Source organism: Delphinapterus leucas, chromosome X (assembly GCF_059928025.1).
Source record: "Delphinapterus leucas isolate spDelLeu-1000000601 "Yukka" chromosome X, BTC_Dleu_Yukka2, whole genome shotgun sequence".
Taxonomy (NCBI): domain Eukaryota; kingdom Metazoa; phylum Chordata; class Mammalia; order Artiodactyla; family Monodontidae; genus Delphinapterus; species Delphinapterus leucas.
In genome coordinates this window covers 36,172,423-36,185,897 of record NC_143150.1, presented here as the reverse complement: position 1 = coordinate 36,185,897, position 13,475 = coordinate 36,172,423, and the positions used below count along the sequence as shown (strand labels likewise).

The 13,475-nt window shown below is 35.5% G+C and overlaps 1 protein-coding gene across 1 annotated transcript in view; it reads right to left on the bottom strand.

The window, feature by feature from the left end:
* Positions 1 to 2,101: 2,101 nt before the first annotated feature.
* TRPC5 (transient receptor potential cation channel subfamily C member 5) overlaps positions 2,102 to 13,475 on the bottom strand; it is a 133,674-nt gene continuing 122,300 nt past the window's right edge. Inside the window, exons 7-10 of the mRNA XM_022556737.2 lie at positions 5,937 to 6,140; positions 5,659 to 5,700; positions 4,744 to 4,833; positions 2,102 to 2,957 (exon numbers count right to left, since the gene is read on the bottom strand). Of these exons, the coding sequence (XP_022412445.2) occupies positions 2,265 to 2,957; positions 4,744 to 4,833; positions 5,659 to 5,700; positions 5,937 to 6,140 (1,029 nt within the window). The 3' untranslated portion in view covers positions 2,102 to 2,264. The remainder of the gene's footprint in view (positions 2,958 to 4,743; positions 4,834 to 5,658; positions 5,701 to 5,936; positions 6,141 to 13,475) is intronic.

Genomic DNA, 13,475 nt, shown 5'->3' with positions numbered 1-13,475 from the left:
TTACACATATTCTCTCTTTAGAACATAACTGAGAGAAGAGTGTATTTTGGACCATGGCTCTATCTCTGGCTACCCTTGTTTTCCAACAAACTGATAAAGTAACTGCCGGAACAATGAAACCTAGGTCATCACAAGTACATGCATTTGTGAGAAAGACATACTTTTTTTTTTTGATGAAATAGGGTCATGTATTGGTTTCTGGTGCCATCAATATGAGTTAGGAATGTAGCCCAGGTACTATTTATTATTCAAAGTGAATTTGACAGTTGAGAAAGTTGACTCTGTAACTTTAGAAACCTTCCTTCTGGAAAGTAACCTGTTACTGATGTCAGGGCCACTTATGATAGTCCCACTTAGAGAAGCAGGAGAGAAGTTGGATTTGAGTAAATGATCACTTTAGGCATGATCAAGGAATTATTTTGTGATAATGTCTTACCAAATGGATCTTGATGCAGCTTGTTCTCTTGATCACTTTTTCTTGGATCTGAGCTTTGTTCTTCAACACCTACTCTTGTTTCCCCATCATCCCTAGTTTGTGTCTTTTTCATGTAGAATATTTTGTTAGTCACCAAAGTTAGGGCTAGAATGGGAATCAATTCAAATAACAGAAACTACACTGTCAAAAACTATTTTGGAAGAATATTTGCATTGTTTGAGAAAGCTTCATTTCACTTAATTTTGCCAGAAAGTATACACATGAATTTAGATGGTTTCCTATTACTGTTGACATTTATTGAATACAAGAACAGGGTGACAACTAATTAAGTTTCTTACTTTTTTGAGCTACCCATTAATTTAATCACCAGGACCCAGACCTTGGGCTATTTCAGGTCATGTGTTATTGTGTAAGTTGGGGATACCTTTGTGCTAACATTGGTAAGAACCACCCTTGTTTAGCAGGTAATCAGTTGATGGTTACTGGATCTAACATGGTGACCATATGCATTATGGGCTTCATTTTTTAACATTTACCTATGTGTTCTGATGAGGTACTCCTAAGCTGTGGAAAATAATTTGTTTTGATGTATAATGCAATTTTCTTTGAAGACAGTAGAATTTGGATCATGTCTATAGTTCCATGAATTCACTAGGGTTGTTATGTTGTATATCTAACATGAGTTTACACACGCAATTCCACTGCCCCCACTGAACATTAAAACTGCAACTTGAATCAAGTTATCTAGACCTAAAATTGTTTTTTTTTGTTGTTGTTGTTTTATCAGAATAATTAAAATGAAGGTGCTGTTTTCAGATTCTGACACCTCAACAAGATGTCATTTTTCTGTTAAAAAAATATTTTCAAATCCAGGCTTTTATCTTAGAAATGCTTTTGATAGCAGTGATGATTAAAACTATCAACAGTAGATAGAACCCTATAAATATACCAGCTAATTATTTTTTCTTGCCAATGTATGAGATGTAGTGACTGTTGATTAGAGTACAGTAGAAGTTTTTAAAAAACAGTACACATCCTAAATACTAATCTCGATACTATCAAATTTTAAAATGTAGTAAGCTAACTGAAATACACAAACACAGGAAAGGAATTCACTAACTTATTAGATATGACATATACTATGGGGTAAATATTCATTGGCATACATTAGGAAACTCACAAATCTTTAAGAAACAAATTCAACAGCCCCCATGATAAGGAGAAGTTGTAGTATTTAAAAGCAAAAACAACACGAAGTCCAGTTATACCTAGAAACCACAAGCTGACAGTTCTTTGGAGTCTATTCAGTTTCCCTTTGATGCTGTTCATTGAACCAGAATGGGCAGCATGGAGCACTGAAGGGCAAAAAAGATAGGCAAGTTAGTCTGCCTTATCTGATAGCTGGTGGGGACCGCTGAGCACAGCCCTCAGCCCTGTGGGGAAATGGTGTGAGATCCCGAGGAAGGTCAGGAATCTGTGCGGCAGCGACAGTAGCAAAGTGGCACCTGGAGCTTCAAGGAAGCAAGGGTAAGAAAAGCAAAGCCAAAGGGTTAAAGCACCCGACTGCACCTCTGCTGATTAGGGGCAAACACCCCTTCAGTTGGTTTTGAAATGGACTTAGTGTTTGTAAGTATAAAAAAGCAAATAATAGTAATAATAATAACAAGAACAAAAAATGAAGAATGTGGCTATAAAAGATGGTGAAAACAATAGGAGTTTCACTCTCCTGTCTAGTGGGGGGCAGTGAGGGAATCATATTCTATGTCACCTCTGAGAGCAAAGAAATTAGAAATTTTCTGAGTTCCAGAACAGGTGATACCGGCTTGACTTAGAGCCGAGTTGTAACTTGTTCTTCCTGTCCATCACCCCATTTGTGCATGAGCAGGTCACAAGCCTCTCCCCAAGTTTCAAATACATCCTCTGAGGAGTCTAAAAGTTTAGAATTTGAGGAGCAGATGCTGGATGCGCAGTGAAGAGAGCTGGAACAGGCTAGAGGGCATTCACTGCTCTGAGCAGCGCCCCGGGCTTCACCTAATTCTACCTCACTGAGGTTAATTTCACTTTGAGAACAGGACTCTGCTTTCCCTTTCTCCATCTGAGAATATTTGATGTCCTGCCACATATAGTGCGGCTGAACGATTCCATCAGAAATTGTGTACATCGGCTCTGAACTGGGTTCAGACATATGACCATTAAACTTGGAGAATAGGAGACCCAGTTTCTTGAGAGAGGGACCCATGAAGGAGCGTTTGCTTGATGACTCAGCTTTTGACTTCCCTTGGCCACCACCAACTCTTGGCATGGTCCTGATGAGAGGTGGCCCATGGCAGGCTTTTTTCTTGCAGCCTAAATTGAAAGAGACACTCTTGGATTTGGCCCGAGCCCCGCCACTGCCATCATTGGTATCATCTCTCTGAGAGAGTTCAGTGCTGCTAGTGGAAAAACTTCTCCTTTGGTGCTTCCTATTTCCTAAGAGGTCAAGCACTTCATATCGAAAGCTGGAAATGTCCTGCTTTAATTCCTAGGGCAAGAGAGAAGACACGTTATGTTAAGAAGCTTGGTCTTTAGTTCAAAATAGGCACATTGGGCATCCTTCGGAATGTTCCAGGTTTTGCCTCACTGCAAATCACAAGGTACATGAACTACCAGAAAAATCTCACATCATTCAAGCACAAGAAGAACATATTAACAATGCTGTGGGCAGAGCGGGCCATTGGGAAAAAAATGTGCAGTTGGTAAAGTTGATTTCAGAACCTCCCTATCAGGAGCACGCCAACAGACTGAAGTGGTAACCAACAATGAGGGTATTAGAGTAGGGCTCTCATTGGAATCTAAAGGGGAGGGAGGGAGACGCAAGAGGGAAGAGAGATGGGAACATATGTATATGTATAACTGATTCACTTTGTTATAAAGCAGAAACTAACACGCCATTGCAAAGCAATTATACTCCAATAAAGACGTAAAAAAAAAAAAGTACTACTGAAGAGGAAAAAGCTTTTAGGACTCTCAGGAATAAAACTAGGGAAGTGGAATGTCAGGAGATGAGACTGCTGTTTTGGGCCAGGGGACCTTGTTTATTCAAGTGCCTGTGAAATGTCTTCTATCTCTAACTGGCTGCCTAGATACTAGATCACGCTTTTAAAAACCATCTTTGAAAAGTTTATATCTGATCATGTCGTCCTCTTGCTTAACACTTTTTAGTAACTTGTCGCTGACCTTAGGAAAAAGGAAAAATGCCATACCACAGACTACAAGGTTTTTCAAGGTCTGGTACATGTCTATCTCTCCCATTTCATTCCTTCCTGCTCTTTCCCCAGGCTTTTTACTGTCCACCTGTATGGACATATTCTCTCTTGCCTCTGGGCCTTTGCACGTGCTGTGCTGTTTTCTCTGTCTGGAACACTCTTCTCCCCAACTCTTTTATCTGGCTCCTCCTTCAAACCTCAGCTTAAACATGGCTTCCTCTGGAAAGCCTGCCTCGAATCCCCAAGTCCCAGTTGGGTGTCCCCCCATTTCTATGTCTCTACAGCACCCTGTGGTGATCCTGTTAGAATACTCAGCCATTCGCCTCTATTATTATTGTGTGTGACTCCACGAGAGAGTAGGGGCTGGTTATATCTTGCTCATGACTGTGCCCCAGCACCTAGCAGAGTGTTTGGCATATAGCAGGCCCTCAATTGATGAGTTATGTCTATGGATTAGGATAACAGCCTTCTTATGTTCCTTAGAAAACATATATGTGTTCTAGGATAGGGTTTCTCAACCAATTGACATGTTGAGTGTGGTAATTCTTTGCTGTAGGGAGCTGTCCTGTGCATTGTAGGATTTTTAGCAACAACCCTGGTCTCTACTCACTAGATGCCAATAGCATCCCAATGTGACAGCCAAAAATGTGTAATGGTAGGGTTTCATAAATGTTAGATTTAATAATAGAATTTTTGTCTTTATCTTATTTAAAGAAGGCCTTTAAATCTCTAGGCATCTTCCCTTCGCTATCTTTCTTCTCATCACACACCCATGCCATATCATTTAAAGCACTCAATTCCCATGCTGAGAAAAACCCAGAATATTAAAAGAATGTATATTTTTATTATTCATAAAGCTGATTGTGGTGTGACAGACATTGGTAAAAATCTATCCATCTACTGGATGACTGACTATTCTAAGAGAGAGAATAAGAATTGTAGCTGGTTTTGCTGTATTACAGGCTGTTGAAATTCCATCACCAGAAACCTCAAACACTGTGAAGATTAAATGATGCTTAAGAAATGTGAATGAAGAATTAAACCACTTTATGATCAAATTACCTTAAAATTTTCTTCTGTTAGTCCCTCATTTGTTTTGGAATTTCTTATCATAGCTGCCACATATCTTTTGACTAAATTCCTGATAACTTCCTGGAATTTAAACAAAAACATGAAGAAGCATTCAGTTTCCTTCTTGGACCCTCAGTAAAATAAGAAACATACACAGGAAATAAAATACGCTTAGACTGTCTTTGCATTGGAAAATCCTCACAGGATCCAGGCACTTTCTACAAAACCCCCCAGTTAAGTCCATTGGCTAAATGAAGAATTTATTATGTGTCCAAATTTGGTGGCAGAGTGGGCCAGTGAGATCAAATTTACCCGAAAGGAAAATTTTCCACCCAAGCATAAGGTAAACACGGATACACATTCATGGAATAATGAGAGCAGAATAATCCTTGAATTGTCACAGCCAATATCCTTTCCCTCCAGGCTAGATTAAACTTGAACCTTCCTAGTAAGATGAGAGTTTTTCTTCCTTTTATAAAGTTGAGAAAGTCATTCTTCAGTGTCACAGAGTCTGATGATTTCAATGTCCACTAATTACATAATCAAGATACTTTTTCTTAGAGGCAATCTATACTTCTCCTTTACAGGGGTGGCCTCTTTTAACTTAGCCTCTGGGAATGGTATACACATAGTCACCCTGCTTTGTGTTAGTAATGGTGATGATGATAGCTACCACTTAATGCAATGTGTCAGGCACTGTGCCAGGACACACACACACACACACACACACACACACACACAACCATATATACATACTCGCAACTCAGTTCTCACAACTACAGTTTAAGTTTTATCATCCTTATTTTACAGACGAGGAAACTGAGGATCAGTGAGGGTAAGTGATTTGTCCAAGTTCACACAACTGACCAAGAACTATTGTGCTTAGTCCCTATGAAGAAGCTTTACCTGGTAATGTTGATTCTGTATCAGGCTGTCAGCATGGCGTTCCTGTCATTGAAAACGGACAAGAGAGGTTACATCAGCAGTCTCCCAGCAGCCCATCCACTCGAATATATTTCTAAACGTTAGGACTGGAACATGACACAGGAGCTACTGCCTGACAAACCCCCAAAGCATCTGTAGGTTGGAGTAGTTTTAAGATGTTCAAGATAGGGAATGTTACAAAGGAGGAAAAGGAGAAAACAGTTGTGTTTACAAAGAAACATAATTTTTAAAAGCCTTACTGTGAAGCTTCTCAAGTTGTGCCTTCTCCGTCTACCATCAGGGTCTCTTTGGGGGCAGAAGGTGTTGTTGAACCAGTTACCAAGGTATAGAAATGACTTGGGGCTGGGGATGATGTTGAAAGGAGGTGGCAAGGTGCCGCCTTCATCGAAGTAACTCATCCAGAGCTTCGTCCTTGCAAACTTCCACTCGATATCGGCATGATCCTATGAAAGAGAGAAGTTCAGTGATTTGGGATGAGAAAATGCAAAATGCACCCCTGACTCATCCTCAAAGTTCTACTTGCTTCTACAGAGGGCAATCTGTCAGTAGCTATAAAAATTCAAATTACACTTACCTTACGATGCAGTAATCCTACAATTAGAAATTTATCTTATCCATATACTTGCAAAAAGATGTATGCGCAGGGCTGTTCGCTAGCACTGCAGCTTGTAAGAGCAAAACAACTGGCAACAACCTAAATACCCAACAGTGGGAGACTGCTTAAATAAATGATGTCACATCCACAAAATGGCTTATAATCAAACTATTAAAAAATATAGTAGCTCTATCAACATTTTACATGTAGAAACACATATCATATATATGCATTCGTCCATATATTTATAAGACCTCTAAGTGAAAAAAGCAACATAAAGAGCAATATATATTGTGTAAAATGATACCCTTTATCCAACTGAAAACCCCTTTATATTATTACATGCTTACATGTTCTAGAGAGGTACACACTAAATTGTCATTAGTAGTTATTTTTAAGGAGTAGGATTGGTGTGGAGAGACTTCGTTTTTTTAAAAAATCAACATTGTTGAGGTATGATTTACACAGAGTAAAATTCATCTATTTTAAGTGTTCAATGAGTTTTGATGAGTGTATATACCTGTGTAAGCACCGTCATAATTAAGATACACACACACACACAGACATACATTTCTAGGAGTTTTAAGACCTGGAAGGACTAATGTAATCACCACCACAATCAGGATACACAACAGTTCCATCAACACCCCAAATTCCATAATGTTGCCCCTTTGTAATCAAACTCTCTCGAATCCCCCCTGGAAACCACTGCTCCATTCTCCATTCCTTTAGTTTACTTTTTCTAAAATGTCATATAAATGGAATCATACAGTAGGTAACCTTCTGGGACTGTCTTATTTCACTCAGCATTAATATCTTCGAGATTCATCTGGTTTTGTATGTATCGATAATCTATTCCCTTTTATCGCTGAGTAGTTTTTTGTTGTGTGGATGTACCACAGTTTGCTTATTCATTCACCCATTAAAGAACATTTGGGTTGTTTCCAGTTTTTAATAATTGTGAATAAAGCTGCTGTGAACATTCATGTACAGGTCTTTCTGTGAACATAAGTTTAATTCCCCTGGCTTAAATATCTAGGAGTGATATTGCTGGATCATGAAGTAAGTGTACATTTAACTTTATAATAAACTGCCAAACTCTTTTCCAGAGTGGCTATACCATCTTTCATTCTCACCACTTGCTCTGTATCCTTCTTAGCATTTGTCAAGTTTTTTAAAGTTTAACTATTCTAACAGATTAAGTAGTGGTATCTCATTATGATTTTAATTTGCATTTCCCAAATTAGAATGAAGTTGAGCATCTTTTCATATGCTTATGTGCTATATAGATATCCTCTGTGGTGAGGTGTCTGTTCAGATCCTTTGCCCATTTTTATTGGGTACTTTGCTTGCTTACAGGTGGATTTAGATAGTTTTAAAATATATTCTGGATACTAGCTCTTTGTCAGGAATGTAAATTGCAAATGTGTTCTCTCAGTTTGCGTGTTATCTTTTCATTTACTTAATGGTGTCTTTCATAGAGCAAAGTGTTTTAATTTCAATGAAGTCAAATTTATCAAATTTTTAATGGATTATGCTTTTGGTATTATGTCTAAGAACTCTTTACCTAACCCGAGGTCATGAAGATTTCTCTTATGTTTTCCTCTTCAAGTTTTATAGTTGTAAGATTTGCATTTAGCTCTATGATCAACTTTGAGCTCATTTTTGCTTAAGGAGTGAAGTTTAACATGGAGGATTTTTTGTTTGTTTTGCCTGTGGGTATCCATTTGCCATTTGCTGAAAAGGCTATTGTTCTTCCACTGAGTTGCTTTTGCACCTTTGGCAATCAGTTGGGCTTGCTGGGACTACTGTCCATCCACATTCAAAAGAATGAAGTTGGACTCCTACCTCATACCACATACAAAATTCAACTCAGAATGAATCATAGAACTAAATTTAATAGATAAAAACTATAAAACTTTAAGAAGAAAATTTAGGAGTAAATCCTCATGACCTTGGGTAAAACAATGATTTCTTAGAGATGACACCAAAAGCCAAGGAACAAAAGGAAAAAAATTGTCAAATTGGACTTAATCAAAGTTAAAAACTTTGTACTTCAAAGGACACCATGAAGAAAATGAAGAGAAAACCCACAGAGTAAGAGAAAGTAATTAAATATCATATGTCTGGTAAGGGACTTGTGCCTTTATAAAAAACAATTATAATTCAACAATAAAAATACAAATAAACCAATTTAAAAATGGGCAAAGCACTTGAATAGACATTTCCAGAAAGAAGACATACAAATGGCCAACAAGCACATGAAAATATGCCCAACATCATTGGTCATTAGGTATACTCAAATCAAAACCACAATGAGATACCATTTTATACTTGCTAGGATAGATATAATAATTTTAAAAAGACAAATAATAACCAGTGTAGGTGAGGATCTGTAGATCCACATACTGCTTGTGGGAATGTGAAATGGTGCAGCTACTTTGGAAAACAATATGGCACTTCCTCAAATGGTTAAACATAGAGTTACCATACGACCCAGCAATTTCACTCCTTGCTACATACCCAAGAGAAATGAAAACACATTCTACACAAAGAGTTGTACACAAATGTTCAGCAGCATTATTCATAATAGCCAAAGAGTAGAAACAATCCAAATATTCATCAACTGATGAAAGGGTAAACAAAATGTGGTACATTATTATTATCCAGTCTTAAAAAGGAATGAAGTATTGAGACATACCACAACATGGATGAACCTTGAAAACCTTATGCTGAGTGAAAGCATATTTATTCTGCTGAATCTTCCAATCCATGAACAGAGTATGTCATTTCTTTCATCCATGTTTTGTAGTTTTTTTTTTTGTTTTTGTTTTTGTTTTTTTTTGTTTTGTAGTTTTTACTGTGTAAGTCCTATAATGATTTGTTAAGCTTATACCTAAGTATTACATTTCCTTTGCAACAATTTACAATGGTGCTGTCTTTTAAAATTTCTTTCCAATTGTTTATTGTTAGTCTATGGTTGATTTTTGTGTATTGACCTTGTAGTCTGTGGCCTTGCTAAATTCATTTTTTTATTCTATCAAGTTTTTAATAGATTCTTTAGGGTTTTCTTTATACAGAATCATGAGATAGTTTTATTCTTCCTTTCCAATCTGTATGGCTTTAATGTTTTTCCTTCCCTTGTTGCATTGTCTAGGATCTCCAGTACAATGTGGAATAGAAGTACTGAAAGCAGATATACATTTTTAATTGATCTTAGAAAGCCTTCAGTCTTTCACCATTTAGTCAGCTGTAGGTTCTGTGGTTCAGGTTGTGCAAGTTACATTCTATTCCAAGTTTGCCAAGACATTTTTAAAAAAAAAATCATAAATGTATGTTGAAGTTTGTCAGACACTTTTTCTGCATCAATTGATATGATCATAGGGTTTTTCTTCTTTCGACTATTAATATAATGGATTACTTTGCATTCCTGGGATAAATCCCATTTGGTTATGGTGTGTTCTTTTTATACATTGCTGGATTCAATATGCTAATGCTTTGTTGAGGATTTCCATGTCTATGTTCATAAAAGATATTGGTCTATAATTTTTAATTTTCTGTACTGTTTTTTCTGGTTTGGGTATCAATATAATATATATGTAATGTATTTATATATAATTAAAATTAATCTTACCAGTTTCTCTTCACTATATCTTAATGTGGCTCTAGAAAATGTAACATATGTGGCACATATTTGTGACTTGCATAAAATTTTTATTGTACAGAACTGCCCTAGACTAAAGGTGTATTTAGTCCTCCCAAACAAAGCTTAAAAGCAAGCCTCAGTGGGATCAAACTATTTCCAGAATAAAGCTCAAGAATATTTAAAACAATACAAAAATAGCCAGCACCCAATAAGGTAAAATTCACAATGTCTGGTATCCAATAAAAATTTATCACAAATGCCAAGAAGCAGGAAAATATGACACATAATGAGGAGAAAAAAATCTATCAAACAGAACCAGATACAAATCAGTCATATTCTATATAGCAGCAATAAACAATGAGGAAATATTAATTTAAAATATAAAATCCTTAGGAATAAGTATGACAAAAATATACATGTTTTTTAACACTGAAAACTGTGAAAGATTACTGAGCTAAATTAAAGAAGACTTAAATAAATATAGAGATACGGCATATGCATGAATTGGAAGACTAAATATAGTTAGGATGGCAATTCTTTCCAAATTGATTTAGAGATTCAATACAATTTCAGTCAAATCTCAGTTGGCATTTTTGAAGAAATTGACAAGCTGCTTCTCAAATTTATATGTAAATACAAAAGATGTAAAGTAGTTAATTTTGAAAAGGAACAAATTGGCATTGAAGATCAATGGAACGAAACAAGACAGTCCAGAATTAAATGCGTGCATATACATATATGCAATTGACTTTCAAGAAAGGTGTCAAGGCAATTCAACTTGGAAAGGATAATCTTTTCTTTTCGACAAATTGTCTTGGAATAGTTGGACTTCCACAAGAAGAAAAGAAAAAGAACCTTGATCCTTACTTCACACAAATACAAAAGTTAACTCAAAATGAGTCATGACTTAAATATGGAGAGCTAAATCTATAAATATTTTGCTAATAAACAATTTACTATGGTTTTCTTTCTGCTTGCTTTGAATTTAGTTTGCTGTTCTTTTTCTAGTTTCATAAAGGTGGAAATTTAAGTTATTGATTTGAAATCTTATTTCCTTTTTAACATAAGATTTACAATTATAAATGTTTCTGAGGAAGCTTGGCATATACTGTACTCTCCCTTTCATTCATCTCAAAGTATTTTCTAAACTTCCTTTGTGATTTCTTCTTTGAACTAGTGGTTATTTTGCAGTGTCTTCTCTACTATCCATTTATGTGTGAATTTCTGAAATTTTATTTTGTTTTTGATATCTAATTTAATTTCATTATATTCCCAAGTATGTTTGCAGAACATACTTTTTATTATTTCAATCCTTTAAAAAATTTAGGGAGGTTTATTTTATGAGCTAACATATAATCTATCCTGGAGAATATTCCATGTGCAGTTCAGAAGAACATATATTCTGCTGTTGTTGTATGGCATGTTCTATAAATAGATGTCCATTAGGTCTAGTTGGCTTATAGTGTTGTCCAAGTATTCTATTTCCTTTCTGGTCATTTAGCTAGCTCTGTCCGTTACTGAAAGTGGGGTAATAAATTCTTCAACTGTTATTGTTAAATTTCTATTTCTCCCTTCAGTTCTATCAGTTTTTGCTTCATGTATTTTTCAGCTCTGTAGATAGGTGGAAATGTGTTAATAATTGTTAAATATTCATGATAGATTCACCTTTTTATAGTTATAAAATGTCCTTTGTTTTCTCTAGTAACAAATTTTGTCTTAAATTCTATTTTGTCTGATAATTATTATAGCCACTTAGCTCTCTTTTGGTTACTGTTTGCATCGTATATCTTTTCCCACTCTTACTTACATTCTATTTGTATCTTTGAATCTAAAATGTGTCTCTTGTAGACAGCATACAGTTAGAACATGTGTGTCTCTTATACAGAGTCTGGCAATCTCTGCCTTTTAACTGGTTTGCTTAATCTAGTTACATTTAAAGTAATTACTGATAAAGTAGGATTTACATCTGCCATTTTGCCATTTTCTATATGTTGCATGTCTTTTTTGTTCCTCTATTCCTCCATTATTGATTTCTTTTGTGTTAAATAGATATTTTCTAATATACCTTTTAATTCTCTTGTTTAATTTACTATATTAAAAAATTATTTTCTTAGTGCTTGGCCCAGGGATTACAATTGACATCTTAAAATACAGTCTACTTTGGATTAATACCAACCTGATTCCAATCATATGTAAAAACTTTGCAACCATATAGCTCCATTCCCTCCCTCCTCCTTTGTGCTATTACTGATATACAAACTGTTCCTTTATATTTTATACATTATAACCCCATCAAAACACTTGTATAATTATTGAATTATGCAGTTATCTTTCAAGTTAGAGAGAAAAAAACGTTCCCCCCAAATAAGATTTGTGTTGTCTTTTATATTTATCTATGCAATTACCTTTTCTGGTGCTTTCTTTCTTTCTTTCTTTCTTTCTTTCTTTCTTTCTTTCTTTCTTTCTTCCTACTCTCTAGTGTTCTTTCATTTCAGCCTGAAGAACTCTTTTTAGCATTTCTTGTAGGACTGGTCTTCTGGCCATTAATTCTGTCAGTCTTTGTGTACTTGACAATGTCTATTTTTCCCTCATTTAAGGATATTTTTGCTGGATATAGAATTCTTGGTTGTCAGTCTTTTGCTTTAAACATTTTGTATTTGTCATCACACTGACTTCTAGTGCCCATTGTTTCTGATGGGAAATCAGTTATCTTTTAATTTTCCTGCTTTCAAGATTTTTTCTTTGTCTTTGAGAGGTTGACTAAGAAGTGAATTTTTTTGTGTTTATCCTACTAGGAAATATTTGAGCTCTTGGATGTGTAGACTATTTTTGAGAAGTTTTTACTCATTATTTCTTCAAATATCCTTTCTGTTCTTTTTTTCTCTTTTCTACTTCTGAGACTCCCATTATGTGTATGTTGGCCATTTAATGGTGTCTCACAGGTCTCTTAAGCTCTGTTCATTTTTATTCATCCTGTTTTTCTTTCTGATCCTCAGTCTAGAGAATGGTAATTGAATTATCTTCAAGTTTGCTAATCCTTTCTGCCAGCTCAAATCTGCTGTTAGGCCCTTCTAGTGAATTTTTCATTCTGTTATAGCACTTTTCAAATCCAGAAATTCAATTTGATTCTCTTTTTAAATAATTTCTGTCACTTTATTAATATTCTCTATTTGGTGAGACATCATTCTCATACTTTCCTTTAATTCTTTAGATGTTTTCCTTTAGTTATTTGAAGATATTTAAAATAGCTGGTTCAGTCTTTACCAAAGCCAACATCTGGGCTTCCTCAAGGACTGTTTCTATGACATCTTTTTTCCTGTGTACAGACCATACTTTGTGTGTGTGTATGTTTTGTAGTTTTTTGCTGAAACTAGACATTTTAAACAATTTAATATGATTACTCTGGAAATCTGATCCCCTTCTTCTAGAGTTTGGTTTTTAGTGTTTGTTTAGTGACTATCCTTGACTGATTTTGTAAAATCTGTATTCTTTGTTATGTGCAGCCATTGAAGTCTCTGTTAGCCTCGTAGTCAGATA